The following is a 24,362-nucleotide window of genomic DNA, read 5'->3' on the forward strand; positions in this document are numbered from 1 at the left end:
CCTTGGGGAACAAGCCAGTCCGCAGCGTTCCGTGGCCTCCGCTTCAGTTCCTGTCTCCAGGTTCCTGTCTGAGTTCCTGCCCTGGCTTCCCTCTTTGATGGGCTCTAAAACTGGAAGCAGAAATCAACCCTTCCCTCCCCAGATTGCTTTTGGCCACGGTGTTCATCTTAAGGTGTTTGGGAGTTGGCCTTTGTATTGGCAGCTGTAGGCAGTGGGCATTGAAGGTCGGGCATTCCATCTTCTCCTGGGCTGGTGAGCATCTGCCTGCCAAGACTGCTCACCCACTTTTCTCTAGGGGTGTACTGGCAGCCTGTGGGTAAGGAGGTGGGAGGGAGCCCCCGCCCCGCTCCCGCAGATGCCGGTGTCCTGGGACTCCCAGCTAATCTTTGATCTTCTTTTCTCTTGCAGTTACCGAGAAGGAGGTGCAGCAGTGGTGAGTAGAATCTGTGTGCTAGGGTGGGTGTGGGGTGCCGGTGGGCCCAGCCCACGGCCTGTGCGACAGGGAGGGGTCCATTGAACAGGCTGGGGGAGGGTAGTGACTCCTCCTCTTTTTTGTGTATTCTTTTTGCCCTTTAAAATGATTTGTTTATTTTTATTTTGTTGGCATGTTTTGCCTGCATGTATGCATGAGTACCATATGCATGTAGTGGAGGTCAGAATAAGGCGTTAGATCTCCTTGAACTGGAGTTATGGGTACCCATGAGCTTCCATGGGGAAAGCTTTGGTCCTTGCAAGAGCATAAGTGCTCTTAACCACTGAGTCATCTTTCCAGCCATCTCCCTGGTAGGTTTGTTTGGACCATACCAACAGGGCCCCACTATGTAGCCATGGCTGGCCTGGAACTCATAGAGATCCGCCTGCCTCTGCCTCACAAGTTCTGAGGTTAAAGGCATGTGCCACCACCTGGCCAATTTTTTATTTTTTGAGACAAGGTCCCTCATTGCTACGTAGGGCTCTCTAATTTGACTAGACTGGCTGTCCAGGTTGCCCCAAAGAGGCCCCTGTCCCTGCTTCTTCAGTGTCTCCAGTACTGGGGTTGTAAGTGCTTGCCACCACATTGGGTTTTTCACATGGATGCTTGGGACCCAAACTCAGGCTCTCCTGTCTGCCTGCCTGGTTTCTTTGCGGACAGTGCCATCTCCCCAGCCTCACTGTGTGGTATCCATGGAGACTCAACCTGGAGGCTGGAGAGACTGTTCAGTGGTTAGAGTGAGTGCTGACTGCACTTCCCGGGGACCTGGGTTCGATTTCCAGCAACCTCATCTCGGTTCACCACTGTCTGTATGTAACTCCAGTTTCAGCATGCTCTTCTGGGCACCAGGCGCACATGTGGCACACAGATATACAAACAGGCAAAGCACCCATCACATAAAATAAAATTAAGATGATCCATCAGGCTGATCGAAGACCCTGCTTACCAAATAGATGAGGTCCAAGCCGGGAGACTGAAATCCAGTCCTTGCTTCATCCCTGAACCACGCCGGGCCTCAAGAACACTGTTCCCATTCTGGGGCCCAGTTGTCTCTTTTAGAAAATACTAGATGTAACTGGGCAGTGGTGGCACACACTTTTAATCCCAGCACTCGGGAGGCAGAGGCAGGTGGATTGCTGAGTTTGAGTCCTCCCTGGTCTATAGAGCGAGTTCCAGGACAGCCAGGGCTACAAAGAGAAATCCTGTCTTAAAAAGCCAAGAGAGAGAAAGAGAGAGAAAGAATACTAGATGGATTTTTAGCTGGATGCCAGCTCCGACCAATCTGCAGTGGCTATCTGAAGCACCGTGTTAAAGATTCTAAAGTGGCTTGTCACGGAGCCAGTAGAAAGTGCAGCAGTGAGAAATTAGTGAGATCTGCAGTGAGCTAGTGATGCCTGCCCTGGGCCTAGGGGGAAGAGAGGAGCAGTGTCTGTCACAGTGGAATATGAAGCAAACAGGAGAGGCTCTCACTGTGAACCCCAGGAGGGGAGTGAGGAGGGAAGCAGAGCTCAGACCCTCCAGGCCTCTTGTCTGAGCTTGCACATCAGAGTCCATGCTGTGGAAAGGGCAGAGCTGTGGCCAGCCTGCCTGGCTCTGTTGGCTTTCACTGAAGATCTGTTTAGGCGGGCAGAACCAGGACCAGGAGCTGGCTGGGTTCTGGCAAGGGAGTGGAGGTGCGGGGAGAAGCCATCCTTATTGGACAGAGGTGGTGGTGGGGGTCTGACCCATCTCTGGCTATTTCCTACTTACCCATATCCTCCAGGAATATTCCAGGAGTTTCCAGGTCTTGTCCGTGTTCCTAAGCCTGCCTCCATGCTGTCTTCCTTGCTTTTCAGTCTGTACATCTCCCTGCCTCCTGGTGGCAGCCCTTGGGCTCTGTAGAGAAAGCATTTGTGAATGGCAGCCTTCTGCTAACCTCTCCCACCCAGGGTAAAGGCTACGCGGGTCTGAGTTCCCCCTGCTATGTCCAGCTGTGCTGAGCCCTATTCACAGCTGTCCTGAAACTAGGAGTTCCTCCAGTTTGTCCCCTCCCTGACTTTGCTTGGTTCAGGCCTGTCCCTACAGAGAGCACCCTACCTCTGTGTAGACAGACATCAGTAATGGGGGTCACAGATGATGGCATTCTGAGCAGTCTCCAGTGTATTGGACGGTTACAAAATTCTTAGCACACAAAATGAGCCCACTGTTCTCTCTTGATGGCCCAAAACTCTTTTTATAGCTTGGGACTTTGTCTACAAGCCTGCTGGGATAGAGGTTAGATCAGGAGCCTCCAGTCCCTCCTATCCCTGTGCCCCCAATGCCCAGGGCCATTTCACAGCTTTCCCTGTTCTGAACAAGTAGCCCCAACCCAGGGGATCTTTCCCATATGGTCACTGCCCCCAGCTTCCTGCACACACACCCCAGCAGGTGCCAGAAGAGCTGGAGATGAAGCCAGATGATCTGGTATCTTGAAGCCCCTTTGGAGGACACCCCACAACTTGCCTAAGGTTCGACTCCTAGCCCTAACCCTTGGGGCTGCCTGGTGGCTCAGACCCCCGCCCCCTACCCCTCACTGCAGTTCCTCACGCACCTGCCCTCACCCGGGCCCTACTTGTGCCCCTTTGGAGCCTTCATCTGTGCCGCTATCTCTTTTAATCCCTCACTCGCACATCTCAGCTCGCTGGCCAGGTCTCAGCGGAGAGGCTGCCATGTCTCCAGCACCGTTTAGAGTCACCTTGTTTTGTACGGACTTCAAACAGCTGCTGTCCAGGGTCCCCTGTGATGCTGTCCCTGCCATGCAGAGAGTACTAGAGGAACCAGGACTAGAATAAGGCCTGGGTTGCAGGGAGGGTGGGTGTTGTGTGCCTGGGTCAGCCAGTGGGGACCCTATCACCCAGCCCCCAGCCTGAGGTAACACTATAGTGTCTGATTTTTTTGTAGAGGAAAAAAGCCCAAGACTCAAGGGGTGGGGCCAACTTCAGTCTGCAGCCTTTCTGTGTCCTGGGCCCTCTGTCTTAGAGTCTACTGCCCACAGAACTGGGTTCAGCCTTGTCAGGAGGTCAGAAGCCCAGTAGGGGCTGACTGAGCAATACCACAGGTACTAAAGCTTGCAGTGTCCTGGAAGGTGACCAGTGGAAACCAGGGAAGTTTCTCCGATGCTCAGCTCCAGGCAGCAAAGCACGCAGAGAAGGGAGCCGGATGGGGTGGTTGGTGGCAGGACCGTGGGTTGTGGGTACTTCCTCCCCGCTTGTATTTCCTCTTGTCCAAATTCTCTCGTTTGATTATTTTATAATTACTAAACATCCTGGCAATACAGTAACAATGTAGTGGGTGGGAACAGGAAGGCTTTCCTCGACGGGGCCAGCTGGACCATCCCACGCTGCTGTGTTGAGGAGCCAGGTCCCCTCTTGTCCCCAGGTCTTCTGTGGGCAGGTGCTGTGCCAACACTTAACACCCTACAGAGAGTCCTGAGTCCTAGGAGTAGCCTTATCTTACAGATGAAGAGACAAGCTCAGAGAGTTAGGGACACTTGCCTGGGTCACACAGCTTTGTGAGTGTGTGTTTGTGTGGTGAGGGAGGTAGTTTGGGTCTAGCTTGTTTCTCCTTCCTATTCTGGCATTTAGTGGCTCCTATATACTATTTTCTTGCTGTGAGGGACCCAGAAAACTGCTAGCCCTGAGGGAAGGAAAGGGGGGAGGAACCCTTCTTCTTCAGGGAGCTTTGGGGAGGCAGGGGTGGGCCAGGCAGAGGGGGCCTTTGAAGAGATGACAGGAAGGAGCAGTTTCCCAGGGCGGACTCCCTGCACCCCTCTCAGCTGTGGCTGCTGATCGCAGCCTGTTCCGCTCCACCGTTCATCCATTTAGCTACTGATCTCCTTGATTCTGCGCCTTGGGAAGCAGATGTTGCCTTAATTGTGGAGGCATGGAGAGGACAGGAACAGAGTCCCTGCAAGGTCCCAAGGATGAGTTTCCTAGCAGGCTAGAGTGTGTGGGAAATGGGAGACCAAGCCCTGTGTGGTGTGGGGCTTTGCCCAGGGATCCTGAGAGGCCACGCTGGAATCTGTGTGTCATGGCAGACATCACTCTGTCTCTGCCGAACACACACACCCCACTGGGAGTGTTTCACAAGTGGCAGTCAACAGCCCTTAGAATTTTTGTAAGGTGATAGATTTCCTGCCTCCCGACTTAAGAATGCAGTTGTCACCTCTTGGGAGCATCTTTTCGCATCTTCACCCCCATCCTAAGCACAGTGTCGCATGCTTGGAACCTTCGTGCCCTGCATATTGTGGATTAGGCTTGGGTAGAAGGTGGCTCAGCTTCTGGCCTCTCCACCACATGCATCCCGCATGCGTGGGTGCATGCTTGTGTTGGGGGTCCTGGCTGCCTGCTGAGTGTCCCTCATCTCCAGTGTTGTCTGTCCCGGTTCACTCAGGGACCTTCAAGGTAAATGCTAGATGGGCTTCTAACCTCAGAGATTGGGGAAACTGAGGCTCAGTGAGACAGAATCACCTGTTTAGGGTCATATACTAGTCAAGAACCAAGAGACTCAAGACCACTCCAGTCTTACCTTAGAAGCCAGAACCCTCCTTAAGAAAAATAGTGAAACTGGGCAGTGGCGGCACCTTTAATCCCAGCACTCGGGAGGCAGAGCCAGGCAGATCTCTGTGAGTTCAAGGCCAGTCTGGTCTACAGAGTAAGATCCAGGACAGCCAGGGCTGCACAGAGAAACCCTGTCTTGAAAAACAAACAAAACCAAAATGGACTGGAGAGATGGCTCAGTGGTTAAGAGCACTGGCTGTTCTTCCAGACATCCTGAGTTCAATTCTCAACAACCACATAGTGGCTCACAATCATCCGCAATGAGATCTGGTGCCCTCTTCTGGCCTGCAGGCATACATGCAAGCAGAACAACATAAAATGTAAATTAATCTTTAAAAAAGAACAAACAAAAATAATAAAACTGAGATTCAGGGAGATGCTCGTTTAGCAGAAAAAGACCCAGTTCGGGGCCTCGGTATCCACATAAGATGCTGGGCACAGGCTGGAGATCTGGCGTGATGGTTACAAGCCCGTCTTGTTTTTGCAGAGGACCTGGGTTCCGTTCTCAGCACTCACATGGCAGCATACAACTGTCGTATCCCCTGGGGATTGGACTCCCTCTTGCGGTTTTCTCAGCACCAGGCACATACATGGGCACTGTTAGCTATATTCCAATGCCCAGAACACTCCCATGTGCGGGGGCCAGGGAAACAGACCCAGGGGGTCTGTCCTCTGGCTCTGCAGCTTGGGGCTAGGAGCACAAGCCAGCATGCTCTGGTAACTGTACTGGCAGCAACACTGACCCAGCAGAAAAGAGGGAGGAGGCCTGGCCCAATGGCACCTGGCCCTGGCCTGGGGTGGGAAGAGTCAGGTCTCATACAGGTCCTGTGTGATCTTGAGGGGCTGTAGGGCAGGCCATTCACCAACACGGAGCCCCCTCTTTAGCCAGCCAGTGGTGCACACAGCAGAAGATGGCAATCCCTGCTCTTCAAGGTGACAGTTGGAAGGGTAGATTAGAGGACTGGACGCAAGCCAGTGGCCAGAGCGCCTCAGGCCTCTCCCTTGCCGTTCTAGTGCAGGAAGGTACCCTCCTCCACTTTAGGAGGGTGAATAGTGGGGTTATATAATGTTTGGGTATAATCGCTTTCCCAGCCACTGACATGGGGGTGGCGCAGCCTGGATTTCTTCCCAGAGAAGAGACTGGGGGGTAGGGAGGCTGGAAGGGAGGAACTCTGCTTCTGCTGATAGACAGGGTTACCTTGGCTGGTATTGCTCCCTCTCTGGGCCCTGGTGCCACACACACACACACACACACACACACACACACACACAGTGGGGGGGGGGGGAGAAAGAGAGAGAGAGAGAGAGAGTTGGTTTGCTAACCTTGTCCACGGAGTTCTGTGGTTCTGCCTAGGGCCTCTAGAGAATCCATGACGCTCAGAAAAGGGACCTGAACACTTGGGCTACTTCCCCACCCAGAGGTCTGAGTGTTTATTCAGCTCTCCAGCGCATCCTTGCTGCGCGTATGTTAGACACCAGGCCATGTCCGGACTGTCAAGCTATGGCCAGCCGGGATTTGTAGCCAGTGCTGAGTGAGTGGGAGAGATACCATCATGGGGGCTTTGGCTAAGGGTGGAACAGGACTCTTACCCTAGCCAGGTTAGACAGGTTGACACCCGGGGACCTGCCATGGTGAATATGTGTCAGAGTTTACAGAACTCGGAGGTACTGAGCACCAAGGAGTGGTGGAAGGTGCATGGTGGGGGCTTCTGAGCAGGCTGGCACTCCTGGGCGTCCCGCATCACTTCATGGGGGTGTCTACTCCAGCCTCCTGTTGATGGGTGGGGTTCAGTGACAGGCTCTGCAGGGGTAACTAGATACTCAATAGATTGGCGTTCTGCCACCAGCCCCTGCAGCTGACATCGGTGCCAATGACGCCTGCTGGTGCAGTGTGGGGCTGGCTTCTCCGGGCCTCCTGCGGGGCTTGCTGGGCTGGGCTCAGGAGACCCTGTCACACTTCTTTTCCTTTGCTCCATCTTTATTCATTTGGAGACGAGCTCTCACTGTGTCGCCATGGCTGTCCTGGAACTCGATCTGTAGACCAGGCTGGCCTCCAACTCACGGAGGTCTGCCTGCCTTTGCCTCTTGGTATCAAAGGCGTGTGCCACCATAGCTGGCATTGTCATTGCTTTTAAAGAATTGTTGCCCAAGGTCACACAGCCAGTGAGTGGCAGAGGTGTGAGCCTATGCTCATGACATCTGGGCCCATGTTATTGGACCATGTGATACTGTTACCAGTGTCATGGGGCCTTGTGTCTTTGGACTGGGGTTCATGGCTTTCCCAGGTCTATGGCGGAGGCTCCTGGTGGGTGATGTTCTCTACTGCCTGCTGTGTTGTCTGCAGGTACAAGGGCTTCATTAAGGACTGTCCCAGTGGGCAGCTGGACGCGGCTGGCTTCCAGAAGATCTACAAACAGTTCTTCCCGTTTGGAGACCCCACCAAGTTCGCCACGTTCGTTTTCAATGTCTTCGACGAGAACAAGGTGAGCTGCAGCTTGCTGGGTCTGCTCCAGCCCTGAGCTTCTCCAGCTGTTGTGGCATGCAGTAGGTGGCTCAGCAGCCCTTGCACCCCATGCTCCCCTGCAGGGCTCCCCACTCAGAACAGGATACCCATGTGCATGGGGCCACAACGGCACACACATGCACCAGCACAGATCAAGACCGACACCTGCGTCCATGTGGCATGCCCACCCACCCACATATTCATTTGTGTGATGGACACACTCAGTGTTCTATGTGCACAAAGACACATGCTTACGCGTGCAAACACACACACAGCAACATACATGTATGAAGGCATAGCATATGCACACGTGTACATACATGTGAGTTTTCTTACGGATACAAAATGCGGATCTCCAGGAATAGTGAGATCAGTGGCTGTAACTCTTCATGGTGTGATTGACAGGCCTGACAGCTGTCCACAGGGTTAGCATTGCTTTTTTTGTTTTTGAGACAGGTGTCTTATTTTTCCCAGGGTCTTAGGCCTGGGGAGGAAGGGTTTGTCTCAGCTTTCAGGTCCCAGTCCCAGTCCATAGGCAAGGCAGGAATCCGGAGGCAGGAGCTGAAGCGGAGACTGCAGAGGAATGTAGCTTACAACTCCAGACCTCCTGCCCAGGGTAGCCCCATCCTTATCAATTGTCAATTAAGAAAATACTCCACCAGGGCTGGAGAGATGGCTCAGCAGTTAAGAGCATTGGCTGCTCTTCCATAGGACGTGGGTTCAGTTCTCAGCACCTACAAGGCAGCTCACAACTGTCTGTAACTCCAGTTCCAGAGTATCTGACACCTTCGCACCAATGCACATAAAGTTAAATAAATTATTTAAAAAAAGAAATCCCATAGGCCAGTCCAGTGGGGGCATTTTCTTAATTGAGGTTCCCTCTTTTCAGATGACTCTAGCTTGTATCAAAACAATAACAACGAGAAATTAGCCAGACCACCCAGGCTGACCTTCGTTCTCTTTGTAGCTGCTGCTGGCCTCAGATTTCTCTCTTCTGGCTTCTGTCTCCTAGAGGTTGGAATTGCAGTCACATGACAGCCATCATGCCCTGTGGTGTGGGTTCTTTCAATGCCCCCATTTCACAGATGAGGAAACTGGGGCTTACTGTGTGCCTTTTGTGTCTGGCTCTTTCCCAGTGTACCACTGAGCATGAGTTTCCCATGCTTACTATGTGGCAGCGAGTGTTTCCTGGCACTGGCTTTGCTAACCGACAGCTGTCCAGGGTTGGGGTAGCCGGGGTTGCAGCCTGTCTCTAGACAGCACGTTCCTGAGTTCGTGGTATTTCTGGGATCCCTGTCACTCACCTCTGCACTCGTGACTCAGGTGGCTTCTATTTTATGGTCCTAGCTTTCTCCCCAGGTGCTCCAGTCCACTGGCTGGCACTGGATGGGTTCCACCCTCTCTAGACCCCAGTTTCCTCTTTTGTAAAACAAATTGGCAGAACTAAGCTGCTCTGTAGAAATGGCTTTCTCCTGAGCCCCCTCCACTTGCCGGTTTCCGCCAGTGTTGCCCAGCAGGCAGTTTCTCACCGCCCTCTTTCGGCTCTGCCTCCTCTCCTTCTCCTTCCCCTCGTCCCTTCCCTCCTGTCCCCTGTTCACCAGCCCCACCCCTGTCTTCCATCTGCTACTGCCCATCACCTCCCTGTGAGTTCTGGGCTGACCAAAGCCCCTCCTTTTGTCTCCCTCAGGATGGCAGGATCGAGTTCTCTGAGTTCATCCAGGCTCTATCGGTGACCTCAAGGGGGACCCTGGATGAGAAGCTGAGGTGTAAGTCCCCTATCCCCAGCCAGGCTAGAGGGATGCAGTCCCAGTCCTTGCCAGGAGAAGGTGCCAGACACCAGCAGCAGTGACCGCAGAAGGAGTCCACTCTGGGAGGTCAGGGCATTCTTAGAGGCCTGGGCAGTGAGCTCTGGGCAGGTGGGCCCACTTTGGCCAAGTAAGCGGGCCAGGCCATCTGTACAGACCCAGAACAAGAAGGACCCTGCCCTTGCAGGACAGATAAAGGTCTCAGAGGGAGGAGTTGGGCTTTGTGAGGCAGAGTCCACAGCCATGTGGGTGGGACAGGCTGCAGGGTGTAGTGGGGGTGGGGACAAGTGTGACATTAAAGCAGATGCAGTACTGGGATGGCAGACCCTGTGGGTGGCATCACAGGATCCAGATCCTTGTGGACTCAAGTCTTCAGCCATATTGATAGTCTCTCGTTTATTTGCTCATTCAACAAACATCAGTTGAAGGCGCCACCTGTGATACCAGCTGGGAATCCAGGGTCTACCCAGGTCCTTGCTGTAGCGGCTGTCAGTCTGTCACAGCAGCGCAGTTCCTAAACTCCCCTGTGCTCTACGGGAGGCAGGGAGGAGGAGGTGCCAGCTGAGCCAGCAGAGGAGGAGCTGATGAGCTCCGAGGGGGAGCGCCATGGCAGAAGGGGCTCCAGGCTAGAACTTCGTGTAGAGGCTGCAGCAGGAGGACTGGGAGGCCACTGAGGCAAGGGTGGCCCTTGGCTGACCCAGGGTGGTAGTAGGGGAATTTTCTAGAAGGGGGACAGCTGGGCAGAATGCCCTGATTGGTGAGTGCTTCTGTTTCCATAGTGGCTTCTGTGTTTATAAACAGAAGAGGACTGTCGTCCTGCGCACCCATATATTGTTTTATTTCCTCCTTTGCCCACTGTGGGAGGGGCGGCCTAAAGATGAGAGGTTAGGCGTGGGGAGGCAGAGCCACAGTGTCAGGGATTTGGGGGTCTCTGTTACCATCTTGGTCTCATGACCTGGCTGTCTCCTCCAGGGGCTCCCAACTTGTCCCGCTCTGGGGACTGCACACAGACCTCTCCAGCCATGGCCTCAGTCCCTGTAAATCAATACCTGCATATTTAAAAAATTATTGTTATTATTTTTGCCGCACTGGAGATTGAACCCAGGACCGTGCCCACGCTAGGCAAATGCTCTGCCATTGAGCTATAATCCCAACCTTCATTTCTTCAAGTCTTCACTACATAGCCCAGGCTGGTCCAGGACTCACTATGTAGTCCAGGATGTTTTTGAACTCAAGATCCTCCTGCCTCCACTTCTGAATACTCAGATTAGAGACATGAGCTACTGCATCTAACTCCTGAATCTGTGTTTATTTAGTAACTCTGGCTACACTGGTTTGGGAGTATACCTTCGTATAAGTATAAGAGAGAGTAAATCTGGCGGGACTGTCTGACTTCAGGTCTTGTATTGAGTCACAGAGAGGGGGAGGGGAGAAGTTGCTGGCCCCAGGCCAGGTGACCTCACCTGTATGGTTGATCACAGGGGCCTTCAAGCTCTATGACTTGGATAACGACGGCTACATCACCAGAAATGAGATGCTGGACATAGTGGATGCCATTTACCAGATGGTGGTGAGTCTCAGAGGGGCAACGGGGAGCCATCAGAGGGTGAGGAGTCTCAGGAGGGTAGGGGGCCATCAGAGGGTGAGGAGTCTCAGGAGGGTAGGGGGCCATCAGAGGGTGAGTCTCAGGAGGGTAGGGGGCCATCAGATGGTGAGTCTCAGAGGGTAGGGGGCCATCAGAGGGTGAGTCTCAGGAGGGTAGGGGGCCATCAGATGGTGAGTCTCAGGAGAATAGGGGGCCATCAGAGGGTGAAGAGTCTCAGAGGGTAGGGGGCCATCAGAGGGTGAGGAGTCTCAGAGGGTAGGGGGCCATCAGATGGTGAGTCTCAGGACGGTAGGGGGCCATCAGAGGGTAAGGAGTCTCAGGAGGGTAGGGGGCCATCAGAGGGTGAGGAGTCTCAGGGGAGTAGGGGGCCATCAGAGGGTGAGTCTCAGAGGGTAGGGGGCCATCAGAGGGTGAGGAGTCTCAGAGGGTAGGGGGCCATCAGAGGGTGAGGAGTCTCAGAGGGTAGGGGGCCATCAGAGGGTGAGTCTCAGAGGGTAGGGGGCCATCAGAGGGTGAGGAGTCTCAGAGGGTAGGGGGCCATCAGAGGGTGAGGAGTCTCAGAGGGTAGGGGGGGCCATCAGAGGATGAGGAGTCTCAGGAGGGTAGGGGGCCATCAGAGGGTGAGGAGTCTCAGGAGGGGAGGGTGACAGGAAGGTCACTTGTGACCTACAGGGCCCAGGGGAAATCCAGAGTCACCTTTCTGTTTCTGGACAGTACAGGCCAATCAAGTACTGCTGGTTGAATAGCCACCTGGGGGTCAGGCAGGGGATTAGGTGGGTGGTGGAGCCATGTAGACAAAGTTTCTGTCCCACCTGCTCCCACAGCCGTTCAGTCCCAAATAAACACACAGAGCTTATATTAATTATAAACCAGTTGGCCTGTTGCTCAGGCTTATTACTAACTAGCTCTTATAACTTAAATTAACCCATAATTCTTACCTATGTTTAGCCATGTGGCTTGGTACCTTTTCTTACTAAGGCAGTCTCATCTTGCTTCCTATTTGTCTGGCTGGTGACCACATCTCTGCTTTTCCTCTTCCCAGAATTCTCCTAGTCTGGTCGCCCCACCTATACTTCCTGCCTGGCTACTGGCCAATCAGTGTTTTATTAAATCAATACAAGTGACACATCTTTACAGTGTATGAGAGCATTGTCCAACAGTCGAGCCAGGTGACTGAGATGTTCCTTTGGAAGGTGACAGGGCTGGAGAATGGGAGAGAGAGCACCAGCCCAGGTATCAAGGCAAGGGTTTAGTTATGAGCTCAAAGGCAAAAGTGCTGGTCTAGTGCCCTGGTGGCCTGGCCAAGGCTTAGCTTAGCCACAAGCCCAAGGTTGCCACACACTGGCCCAGCCTTGTGTTCACCAACCTTGACAGGGGAACACTGTGGAGCTCCCAGAAGAGGAGAACACGCCAGAGAAGAGGGTGGACCGGATCTTCGCCATGATGGACAAGGTGAGGTGGGGCATAGGGACCTTGGGCCTGGCGGGGCTTTGCCACCAATCCTTGGGAGACTGGCTCATGCCAGTCAACCTGGCTCATGGCTGGCCACCAATCAGTCTTTTCGGTGAGTTTCCCAGGAAGGTTCCTTGTAATTAAGCAGTGTCCTCAGCCTTCATTATTCTATCCTAGAACCCTTTGATGTTCTGCAGAACCCAGACTTCTCACAATAGCGGCCCCATCATAAAACTATGACCCTTACAGCAAAAAGGAAACAGATATTTTAAGTTGCGGCTTCTGAGGAACGGTTTAAAGGGAATCTGTGATGTAACTCTGGGGTGTGGCTCAGTGACAGAGGGCTTGCTTACCATGCACAAGGCCCTGAGTTCCATCCCTAGCACTGCACAAACACAGTGACCATGCCCATCGCCTAAGTCAGAGCTTGGATACAGGCAGCAGCCGTGTGCCAAGGCCCTGGGTGGGTGGTCAGCTTAGGTTCTGGGGAATGAGAAGGATACCCCCGCCCCTTTCCTGTGTTCACAGACCTGCTGTGTTTTAGCCACAGACCCCAGGGGGAGAAATCGCTTTCTCTTGTGTGCATGTCTCTGTCCTATGCATGTGTGTGCTCCAGGCGTGTGGTTTGTGTGTGTGTGTGTAGGCTGGAGGATGATAGCAAGCGTCTTCTTTGCTCTCCACCTCCTCGTTTTCGAAGACAGCATCTTTCTCTGAACCTAGTGCTTGGTGATTCAGCTGGACTAGCTGTCCTGGGAGCCCCAGGGATCTTCCTGGCACATGCCACCTTGCCTGGCTGTTCTGTGGGCCTCACGCTTGCACAGTTAACACTTAACTCACCAGGCCATCTCCCCAGACCCTCTTTCTCTTTTCTGCAGAACTCTATGGTTCCTCCGACTCTATGATGCCCTTCCTCTATTTTCCTGGTGATGCTGAGGGTCGCCCCAGGGCCTTGTGCAAGTACAGAGCCTGTGCCCTGCTTGAGCTGTACCCAACCAAAAGCAGGTTTTATTTTTCCCCAAACGAAAATAACTTTGATTTACATGGAAATTTGACACTGTGGGGTGAAGAAACAGCCTCTCTAGTCTCCACGAGAATATAAGTCCCCAGGCTTCCTGCCGCCTGCTGATAGTACCAGGCTTGCCCTGAGAGGTCTGAGCTCTTAATTAGGAAGGGAGATTAGGACATGAGAGGGGTGCAGCTGGGCTCCCACTGTTCCCAGACAATTTTCAGAGGGAGTACAGAGGCAGCGGCAGCCCTCTTGTAGTGGGACCCCACATTGTTTTTGCTAAGACCATGCACCCGCTGCCCTGCTGGAGGCATGCTTCTGGGTTTGGAAACACCAGAGACTGTGGATTTACACGGGTTTGGTAATGGTGACCCTAGGCCACTTCCCTTACCAGACCACAGGACACAGGTGCATTTCTCCTTTGTAGGGTGATCCTGAAGATTTGAGGGCTTGGGGGTACTGACCATCACAGGTTGAGGCTCTCAGCCATCACAAGATCGGCCTTGCCAGGATGGGTAACGCCTGGCGTTGCCTTCCCTGCTGCGGGTATTGCAGCGAGTGGTACCTGAGGCCTGAGTTCTCGTGAGACTCCTTCTAGGGACTCCTGGGACTTGATGTGGCCTGCTCCAAGGGTGACTTAAATGTCCTTTCAAAAGAGACCCCAGGAAAGCATGGACCATCAGCCCTCAGGATTGACCACTTTCATGCACATGGTATGCATCTGTGCATGCGTGCACACTCGTGCACATGTATGGTCCCTTCCCAGAAGCTGGCCCATCAGGGTGTCTCACTGGGCTTGGGACTCACAGATGCAGCGAGGCTGACCGGCCAGTGAGCCCCAGAGCTCGTCCTATTTCCCACTCCCTCAAGGTTACAACTCTGTACCACCACGCCTGCCTGGCATTTTGACGTGGGTCCCGGGGATCAAACTCAGGTCCTCATGCTTGTATGGCAAACCTCTACCCCGGTACTGGATTTTTTTTTTAAACTGGAAATTGAACTGGCCGGTAGTGGCACACACCTTTAACCCCAGCATTCGGGAGGCAGAGGCAGGCGGATCTCTGTGAGTTTGAGGCCAGCTTGGTCTACAGAGGGAGTTCCAGGACAGCCAGGGCTACACGAAGAAACCTTGTCTCGAAAAAACAAAAACAAAACAAAAAAGTCACTCTGGATAAGCTAGTAAAACAAACAACACAGCACAACATTGAGATAGGATCTCCACAAACACCCCGCCGCTAAGCTACCCTTGTTTCAGGGTCTGTAAATTCCCCAGCCTGGTCTTGAACTCCCCGTATAACCCAGGATTTGAAGTCCTGAGCCTCCTGCCTCAGCCTCCCAAGTAGCGGAGATTATAGGCTGCGACACTGAGCCCTGTTTATTATGGAGAATTAATGGTAATAAAAGTATGGAGTGGGATTTGAGCCAGTGTAGTCACTTTGACTGATGAAAACCCAGAGCTGCAGGTGTCTGTAAGTTGACTCCTATGGTGTCCGCCCCAGACCTGTCACTGTGCCTCTCCCTGGTCCCCAGATGGGGAACCAGAGGCTAAGTGAGGTGTGTCAAGAGCGCCAGGTCTGTCTAGTGCTGCCTTCTCACCTCTGAGGACGCCATTGGACTCAGGGATTCTGTTGAGACCAGCCGTGGGTGGACTTGAGACTCCTGTCCCAGAAGGCAGACTGCCGTCTTCAGCCACCTCTCTTCTTGCAGAATGCCGATGGGAAGTTGACGCTTCAGGAGTTCCAGGAAGGCTCCAAGGCCGATCCCTCCATTGTGCAGGCGCTGTCCCTCTACGATGGGCTGGTATAGTCCAGGCCCAGAGCTGGGGTAAGCCGAATGGGTCCTGCGGCAGGGGTGGGGTGGAACCCCACAGCACAGCCAGCTAATTCTGTGTTTCCATGGTGCTTGGAGCCAGGGGGCAGGGTCTTCGTCAGCCATGACCCTGTGGTTTATTGTTTTTATCAACCCAAATCCAGTCTCTGGTTAGTTTGAAAATAGGGTTTCCTGGGTTGAAGACACTGTAGGCAGTCAGGGGAAGGGGACTGTGGGAAGGCAGAATGATTCGCTCCTTCTTTAGCTCAAAGGTCTGAGCTCCATTTTAAAGGTTCCATTAATATTACTTAAAGAAAAGATTTATTTGTGTGTGAGTGTGTGTGTGTGTGTGTGTGTGTGTGCATGCGCACACAGGGTGCATGTACCAGCTGAGGCCAGAAGAAGGCATCATACTGGAGCTGGAGCCAAGGACTCTGTGAGCCACTGGGTGTGGATGCTGGGAACTGAACTTGGGTCCCTGGCAGAACATCCAGTGCTTTGAGCCACGGAGACATCTATTAGCTCTTCTATTAATACTACTTTGCACAGAAATGCTTTTGTATTGACAATGTATTAGATGTTTACAAAGAAAATGTCATTAAAAATAAGTGTGATAAATTAAGTTTACTTCCAGAACTATCCCATCTGACCTAGACATAGTCACAGTGGCCAGAATCATTAATTTTTTTAAAGCCACACTTGTTTGTTTATTGTTTGTTGCTCGTGCCATGGCACGTGTGTGGAAGTTAGGGAACAACCTGCTATGTATGTCTGCCACCTTCCCTGCTCTGAGCCATTTGGGATGAGTCCCACACTTCTGCGAAGTTGGCTCTGACTATGATTTGCTGACTTGGTGGCCAGATTTTAACAGCAAAGCAAAGTCATGTGCTTGCGTCTTTTTCTTTACGAGTTGGATTGTGCATCCTGCGAGTTTCTGTGCATTGGGTGTCTCCCTCTACTGGGGTCCTGGAGCATGTCCGTTAGGCTGGACTGGCCACCAAGCCCCTGGCATCTGTTTGTCTCCAGTTCCCCGGTGCCAAGCTTAAGCATCTGCTGCCAAGCTCAGCTCTTTGACCTGGGTGTTGGGGACCAAACCCAGATCCTCAGTCTTGTTTGACAGGGACTTTACCAAATGAGCCATTTCTCAAGCCCTGAGTTCATTGTTCTCCTGGCATCCTTTTAAAGGTAACCAGTGACTTTTAAATATCCATCATTATGAACTTCTGAATCTCAATTAGGTTTAGGTTTACGGCTGCTTAGCAGCAGGTGCAATGCTGTCTCCATCATTTCTCAGGAGCTCCGTTTCAGTCAGAACTTCCTGGTGGGTGTGAGATGCAATCTCAGCATTCAGGATGCTGAGGGACAAGGATTAGCCGTGAGTTCGTTTCGGGCCAGCCCAGGCTACATAAAGAATTTCAGGCCAGCCTGGGCAACAGTATAAGATCATGTTTCAAAGCAACAACAAACATCATGTTAATAAGAGATGGGCAGGGCCTGAGCTTTGACAGGAATAACAGGTACAAGTCAGAAAGGTTTGCTGATCACAGAGCCAGAGGAAGGATGGCCGAGACCCCACGATGACCCTGCCCACATGCCTCCTCCCTTTATTCCTGACCACTGTGTCCTGTCTGTCCTAGGCACCCCCACTGTCTTAGTCAGGGTGACTGACACACCATGACCATCTTGGGAAGGAAAGGGTTTATTGACTTACAAATCGCTAGCTGTTCATCACTGAAGGACTGCAGGAGCCTGGAGGCGGAAGCTGATGCAGAGGCCGTGAGGGTGCTGCTTACTGGTTTGCTCCTCATGGCTTGCTCAGCCTGCTTTCTTATGGAACCCAGGACCACCAGCCCACGGGTGGCACCGCTCACCATGGCACCATCAACACTAACACAAAAACCGATCTCTGATTACAAAAATGCCCTGCAGGCTTGCCTCCAGCCTGATCTCATGGAGACTTTTTCTCAGCTGAGGCTCGCTTTTCTTCTCTGATGATGCTGGCTTGTGTCGGGTTGACATCAAACTAGCCAGTACACTCCCTGTGGGAACTTCCTTCTAGGGACACCACTGAATGCTTCCTTTCTGCTGGTTTTTATGCTAAGAGAGAAAAACGAATTGGCCTGGAAAAGAGTCTTCGGTCCTCATAGATCAGGAGCCCTCTGGGCAGAGCTGTTTCCGCAGCTGTCTGATCAGGACACCTCCGGGACCCTATATGCCACATTAACATGGTTGCATAAAGACAAACATACATACTCGCACAGACATGCTGGGCAGAGCTGTTTCCGCAGCTGTCTGATCAGGACACCTCCGGGACCCTATATGCCACATTAACATGGTTGCATAAAGACAAACAGACATACTCGCACAGACATGCACACACACATGCACAAGCACATAGTTTGGTGGTGTTTAGTATATTCATACACACATGTGTGCAGCACACACACACACAGGCACGCACGCACAGACACACACACACATGCACACAGTTTGGTGGTATTATTCATACACACATGTGTGCGCACACACACAGACAGGCACACATGCACATGCACACGGTTTGGTGCACACAGTTTGGTGGTGTTTAGTATATTCATACACAGTTATATTCATACAGTTTGGTGGTGTTTAATATATTCATACACACGCGTGCACGCACACACACAGGCATGCACAGACACACACAAACACAGGCATGCACACACACAGGCACGCACATACCTATACACACAGTTCGGTGGTATTTAGTATATTCGTAGTGTTATGCAACTGCCACCTCCTCCTGGTTCTAACAGACTGGCATTCCCTGGAGTCAGGCTCCACACCCGGCATCTCCCCAGCCCTGCCATCCAGGCTGCTCTCTGGCTCTTTGGCTCTGCCTACTCTGAGGTGGCCTTTTGAGTCTGGCTTTGCTCCTTTAGCATGCTCCCCAGATCTAGCCAAGTCATAGCATGTGTCACAGCTTATTCCAAAACCTTTGTTCATTTGTTGAGACGCGATCTTACCGTATAGCCCAGGCGGTCCACTCCGGGCCACGTCCTCAGCCCTGGGTATGTATCTTTGTGACGCTGACATAAAAAAAAAAAAACAACAACACAGCTCTCAGCTCAAAGGGTACAAGGAATAGCCTATTCTCTATTCTGGAACCAAAAAATGTGAGTGAGGGACGCGGAGTTAGGTTACCCCAGGTTCTCATCAAGTTTTATCAGTAGCCTGGTGGAGCCATAAATCAAGGCCGTTTTAAAATACACTGGCGAGTGCACCACTGACGTCGGCTATAGGCCAGGCGCTGTTTGCCACCGTTTCCGACTCCACTGTCCGGACACAAGAGCTTCATCGTCTCCATGCCCTGGATGACACTGTATTTTCCTTTGAGTATATACTGGCCATTCTCACAGGCTGAAGAGGCTGTGGCTCTGAGCCGTGGGTCCTTAGTGACTTCATCCTATGGTGGACGTTAATGGCTGCAAACTATTTTGTCCTGTTTATCCAGTCTGTCCCCTGTTGTTGGACTCTCAGGTCGGTCCTCACTGTAAGGACAGTACTGTGTGAGCATCCTATTTATTTCTTAGGGATAACTATGAAGACTTGTGTGGCTGAGCCACTTTTCAGGACTTCCAGCCCAGAGCACCAATTTCCTTCTAGAGTCCTCACGCGTTCTTTGGGTTTTGTTTTTTATTTTTTGTTTGTTTGTTTTGCTTGTGGCCCCTCTTTTGACTGAGAAAATTTGACACAGCTCTTGGTATATAAGTATATGAATTATAAAGAAATCTATTTTAGGGGCTGGAGAGATGGCTCAGCGGTTAAGAACACTGACTACTTCTTCCAGGGGAAGAATTCCCAGCACCTACATGGCAGTTCACAACTCCCTGTAACTCCAGTTCCAGGGCATCTGACACCTTCATACCATTGCAGATAAAATAAAGTTAAATAAATTATATAAAAAAGAAATTTATTTTAAAAGCAGTTTTTGTTACGCATATACTTTTAGCATTAAAGACAAAGTAATTTGCATTTGAATGTAATAGATGTTGTTTATTTTTATAGAAAGATTTAAATTGTGGCTGAAGATTTGATAGCACAGGATACGGAAGGTCTTCGTCCGTCTTCAGGGCTGTCCTGAGAACACAGCCTCACATAAGCACTTAGCACAAAACAGCAGGAATGGGTGTGGAGCCCACCCAGAAATTGTTGGGCATTTTGTTCTAATTCTAGGCCAAAATTCATTTAAGAGTTGTTCTTCTTAATAAAATTCAGAGACCAGGTGGTGGTGGCACATGCCTTTAATCCCAGCTTTCAAGAGGCAGAGGCAGGTGGATCTCTGTGAGTTCTAGGCAAATCTGGTCTACAGAGTGAGTTCCAGGACAGCCAGGACTACACAGAGAAGCCCTATCTTGAAAAACAAAAACAAATAAAAAATTTCATGTCAGCAACTGAAATAACTTAACATTTAAAAAAATTATCTGTCTATAGAGATGGTTCAGGGGTTAAGAGCACTGAGGTCCTGAGCTCAATTCCAGGCAACCACAAGGTAGCTCACAAACATCTATAATGAGATTTGGTGCCCTCTGCTGGCCTGCAGGCATACATGCAGGACACTGTATACATAATAACTAAATAAATAGTAAAAAGTTATCCCTTGACAGTTTCAAGCCTGTATTTAAGATGTATTGTGATTGTGCCCCACACACCCCTCTCCTTCTTAGGCTTTCCCACTCCCTTGGGAGCCTCTTCTCAACGAGCCTTTTAATGTTTGTTACGGCACTTCTTATTTATTTATATGAGTATTCTGTCTGCATGTATGTATGTGCACCGTGTGCATGCCTGGTGCCTGTGGAGGCCAGAGATGACACTGGGTCCCATGAGACTGGAGTGAACTTCCCCGTGAGCGCTGAGAACCAAGCCCAGGTCGTCTGCAAGAACAAGTCCCTGAACTGCTGAGCCGCATCTCTGGCTCGTGCTCAGTTTTTGTTTGTTTGTTTTTAATGGCCCACAGCGTTTAGTTAGGATTTCTCTGGTAGCACAGGTGTGGGGCTATTTACTAGAGCATGGGTGACTCTCTAGTGACCGAGGAGATCCCCCCTCTCCCAGCAGCCCAACTTCTCAGGTCAGGGCCCATGTGCTCCTCTCTTCTCCATGCTGAAATTCAAACAAGTTTTCACATCCAATGTCCCAGGGCCTGGAGAGGAGAGATGATACAGCACTTAATAGCATTTACTGCCCTTCTTGAGGATTCTAATTTAGTTCCTAGCATCCGCGTCAGTCTGCCTACAACTCCTAGTCCTGGGGATCCAGTGCCCTCTTCTGGCTTCTGAAGGTACTACACACACACACAGTGAGATGGGGGGAGATACATATTCATTAAAAAATTAAATCAAATGTTCTAACAGGATACAATTTAAGAACAGAAAAATTCGTAGATACAGTAAACAAAAACAAAAAACTGCTACAATTTATAATACATGAGTCTCAAACCAAAGCTGTTTCAGGCAGCGTTGATGTTGTGTGGTGTGATGACCATGTGAACTATGTGTTGCTCTGACACCACGTGGGTGGATGTCACCAGAAACACCCCAGACTCGGGACACTTGATTCTGAACTAATTTTGGTTGTGGCGCATTCAGAGGTCTTCCACAAAGTGGGTTACCACAGAGGGGCTGGGTCTCTTGTTACCACTACATTTAGTTAGTCAAAGGGACTTGCTGTGTCTTGCAGATGTGTGGGAACCACTCGCCTCCTCCTGTGCCATGAGGCCACCGCAGCCTGACACCGCCCCTGTGCCCACCCAGCCTTCCTCATCGACACACGCCTGCTGGCGCCCTTGAGCCTCCAGGCTCGGTTCTCTCCCCCCCCCTGCCCTGCATCCACCTGCCGCCTGAAGCCACTGGTTCCAATTGTCAACAACCTCCGCTTGTCCAAAACAGCGACGATGAACCGAAACGGAAAAGGCTTGAGCCCTCTGCAAAACTAAGGCCACGGCTGCCTCCCTCGGGCAACCGTTCCGCCCCTCCTGCTCTCCTGCGTGTGTGCTTTCTTTTTTTATTTCAAACGGACATTGTTAAAGAAAACAAACAAACTACCTTCTGTTCTAGAAGATACAGACCCTCTGGGTCTCAGAGAACTCTGTCTCTGTCTGGCCCTCTGTAGTGGTGGCCAGGGGCCAGCGCTGCCTGGTGAGGGCTCTCAGCCCAGCCCTAGCAGCGAGGTCACTGGCAGGCCAGGATGGTTAGTGATGGTGGCTCATGTGATAACAGTATTGTATGTTCTGTGGGGAAAGTAAGGTTTTTTTATACTCATATATAATCGATCCCTTTTATTTATTGGTTGTTAACTATTGCTGCTACCCTGTGTGTCTGAAACTCCCAGAATGCTGGGCTTCCGTTTACATGTGCACACCTTCACCCACCTGCCCGCCTCCCTTGGGAGGATGGTGGCCTGCAGTGGCCAAGAAGCCAAAAATCTTTTCCCCTTTTTTGTTTTCAGATACTGTGCTCCATGTTTGGAGAGGGGAAGGTGGGTATTCCTAAACGGCTAATGTACTGTTCTCCCAGCTTCTGCCCTGCACTCCCCACCCCTCTCCTCTGCTCTCCTTGGAGTCCAGAACACTTTTTTTCAAGGACAAACAGGTCTTTTATTATTATTATTATTTTTAATTTTGCAACTCTTGCTTTGGTGTTCCCAGGAGAGAGAAAATGGAGAGCCTTGTCCCGGGAGTGGGAACTGGGAGAGGGCCTCGGGCACACAGTGTGGAGAGTGTGAAGTGGGCTTCTCTGCCAACCGCTGGCAGGGGGGACGATGCCACTGCCTCCTTGATGCTAGAGGTGTGCATGGTCTCTGTCTGCCTCTCGCAGCAGGCTACATGGCTTCTTCCCTGCTCGGAGTCTGAGAAGGGGGAGAGGAGAGGACCAGGCCACGCTGCTGAGGGAGGCTCTGCTTCTCCACGACCAAGTCCAGAGCCAACGGTGGCTCCTTACTGTCCCCAGGAACACTGGGCAGCCGTGGATCAGAAGCAAGGAGTCTGACGTTGCCTTCTCAGTCAGCGGGGCTGGGGGCCTGGTGGTTGCTCTTGCTGACATTGTCTGGCTCTCAGCCTGGAGCTTGGGATCCTACCTCCGTGACACTTCTGTGGTTGTGTTCGCCAGACTCTGAGTGTCTGATGACACCCCTCCCTCAGTCCCTCTTTAGCTTTCTCTGGGCTCTTGGGCTTCTGTGGGGGCTCATCCTCACCCTGGGCAACTTTCTCAGGTGAGACACGGCCTCCCAACTGCTAAGAGGCAGGACCGGGCCCATAATTCTTGCTTCTAGTTTGTGTGGCCTCTCTGGCCATCATCGAGACGGGGAAAAGGCCCCTTGATTTTGTTCTGCTCCGATCCTCCTGTAATCTCCACCGTTCTTCTGGGAGACCACACTCTTCCTTGCTGTGGTGAGTAGCTGTCAGCTGGAGGATGGATGTCCTCCACCAAGAGGTGGCTTTGTCCTGCCTCTGCATTCCTGTGGGTGGGAATGCTTAGCCAGCCCACAAGTGCACCCTCTCCATGGGCAGAACCTTCGCTCATGCAGCCCCCACCGACAGCGCTCCGGACCCCAGGGGCCCCCACCGATAGCCCTCCAGACCCCAGGGCCTTCAGTTGCACAGGCAGTTTTCTTCGAGACTTCTTTGGGTCAACTTCCTGCCTGGCCAGTGACAGGACCTCTAGGACAGGGAGGAAGTGGGGTGGCGTGGGTTGAGAGGATGAGAGTGGACTTTCTCTCTGGTCTCTGGAGCCTCAGTCACCCTCTCTGTCAGTAGCATGTTTGATGCCATCGAGACGCAATGGATTCCTAGCTGCGGACTGTAAGGGCTAAGTGTGGGTTTTCACCGAGTGTCTGGGTCCAGGTTTCCTCTCCGCATCTTAGCTTTCTAGTTTGCCGCCTCAAGTGTGGCTTTTCGTCTGCACAGTTTCTGTCCTTGAGCCCAAGCCTCGGACGCTGAGATAGCTCTGGGCTGCCTTCTTCCTGGCAGGATGCCGACACCATTTTCACGTGAGGATGTGTGCTGACTGCCTTCTGTCCTTCTTTTTCACCAGCCGTTAGCTGTGGCACACAGCACGCCCAGAATCTGAGGCTGGGCCTCTTCTGAGCAGCCTGAGGGCCTCTCCCCGATTCATTTCCGCTGAGTCCCACCCCATCTGATGCTGCTTTCTTTAGGGGTGTGGTCCAGCCTGTGAGGCCAGGTTCCTGGTCCCTCTGCAGACCCAGGGATGCTGTGCCCCCCACTTCTTCCAAGCGTTTGCTCCCCACTTTGTGTTGATGGTGACTTCAGAGAGCATCACGACTTTGTGACATCTAGCCAAGTCTAAAATAACAAGGCACGCGTATGCGGCATTGACGTCTCTTTCTTTAAACACTGCAGTTTGACAGTTGATTTCCTATGAAGGTGCATTTGGGCTTTCAGGGACACTGTCTCTTCTAGGGGACGGTGGGGTGTAAGATGCCTGGGGATTGCTGGCATCTCTCCTGAGAAAGCCCCCACTGCTTGGCCAAGCAGAAAGCCGCTGTGATTCCTCCCAGTGTATTTCCCAATTTACATGATCCAAGGATTACACGGGCGTCCCCTGGTGGTGATGAGCTACAGCGGCACCTGGGGTCTGCAGTGGTCCAGCAAGTGGTGATGTTGGAGGCTAGAGGTGGGAAGGCCAAGGAGGCTGTGGTTCAAGAGGCCCTGGACCCCCAGCCGCACATATATGGCAGCATGTCTCCCACCTGCCCCTCTGCTCTGCTAGGTCATCTGGGACTGGCAAGGTAGTTGGCATAAGGGCACAGTGGGAAGTTTTGCCCTCCCAACTTTAATTTTTTAAAAATATCTGCAGAATAAACCCAATGGTTAATTTTTGAATGAATAAAAGGCTTTTGTTGAATAAAGAGTTGGTCCCATCTTCTGTCTTGGCACAGGTTCAGGTTTTGTTTGCTTCCTAGGGTGGGGGCAACAATTAGCACCCTTCGCCACTTTATCCCTGGACAAATTCCTCTGGGACTTTGGAGGAGTTATATTATTCATTGGATCTGGTTCTCCAGGCCTCAGAAGGAGGTCAGCCACCTTGCAGGGTTATAGTGAGGGCTATAAGTCAGCTAGAGGCCCTTGCAGGGGTGACA

At 51.9% G+C, this 24,362-nt stretch overlaps 1 protein-coding gene across 1 annotated transcript in view; it reads left to right on the top strand.

Moving 5' to 3' along the window:
- Positions 1 to 24,131, top strand: part of Ncs1 (neuronal calcium sensor 1) — a 48,869-nt gene extending 24,738 nt beyond the window's left edge. The window contains exons 2-8 of the mRNA XM_041674633.1: positions 409 to 433; positions 7,394 to 7,532; positions 9,240 to 9,318; positions 10,839 to 10,927; positions 12,338 to 12,415; positions 15,129 to 15,245; positions 20,946 to 24,131. Coding sequence (XP_041530567.1) covers positions 409 to 433; positions 7,394 to 7,532; positions 9,240 to 9,318; positions 10,839 to 10,927; positions 12,338 to 12,415; positions 15,129 to 15,227 — 509 coding nt within the window. The 3' untranslated portion in view covers positions 15,228 to 15,245; positions 20,946 to 24,131. The remainder of the gene's footprint in view (positions 1 to 408; positions 434 to 7,393; positions 7,533 to 9,239; positions 9,319 to 10,838; positions 10,928 to 12,337; positions 12,416 to 15,128; positions 15,246 to 20,945) is intronic.
- Positions 24,132 to 24,362: the final 231 nt, after the last annotated feature.

Source organism: Microtus oregoni, unplaced genomic scaffold (genome assembly GCF_018167655.1).
Source record: "Microtus oregoni isolate MIOR12 unplaced genomic scaffold, Mior012 000025F_ref0000491, whole genome shotgun sequence".
In the NCBI taxonomy this organism is placed as follows: Eukaryota; Metazoa; Chordata; class Mammalia; order Rodentia; family Cricetidae; genus Microtus; species Microtus oregoni.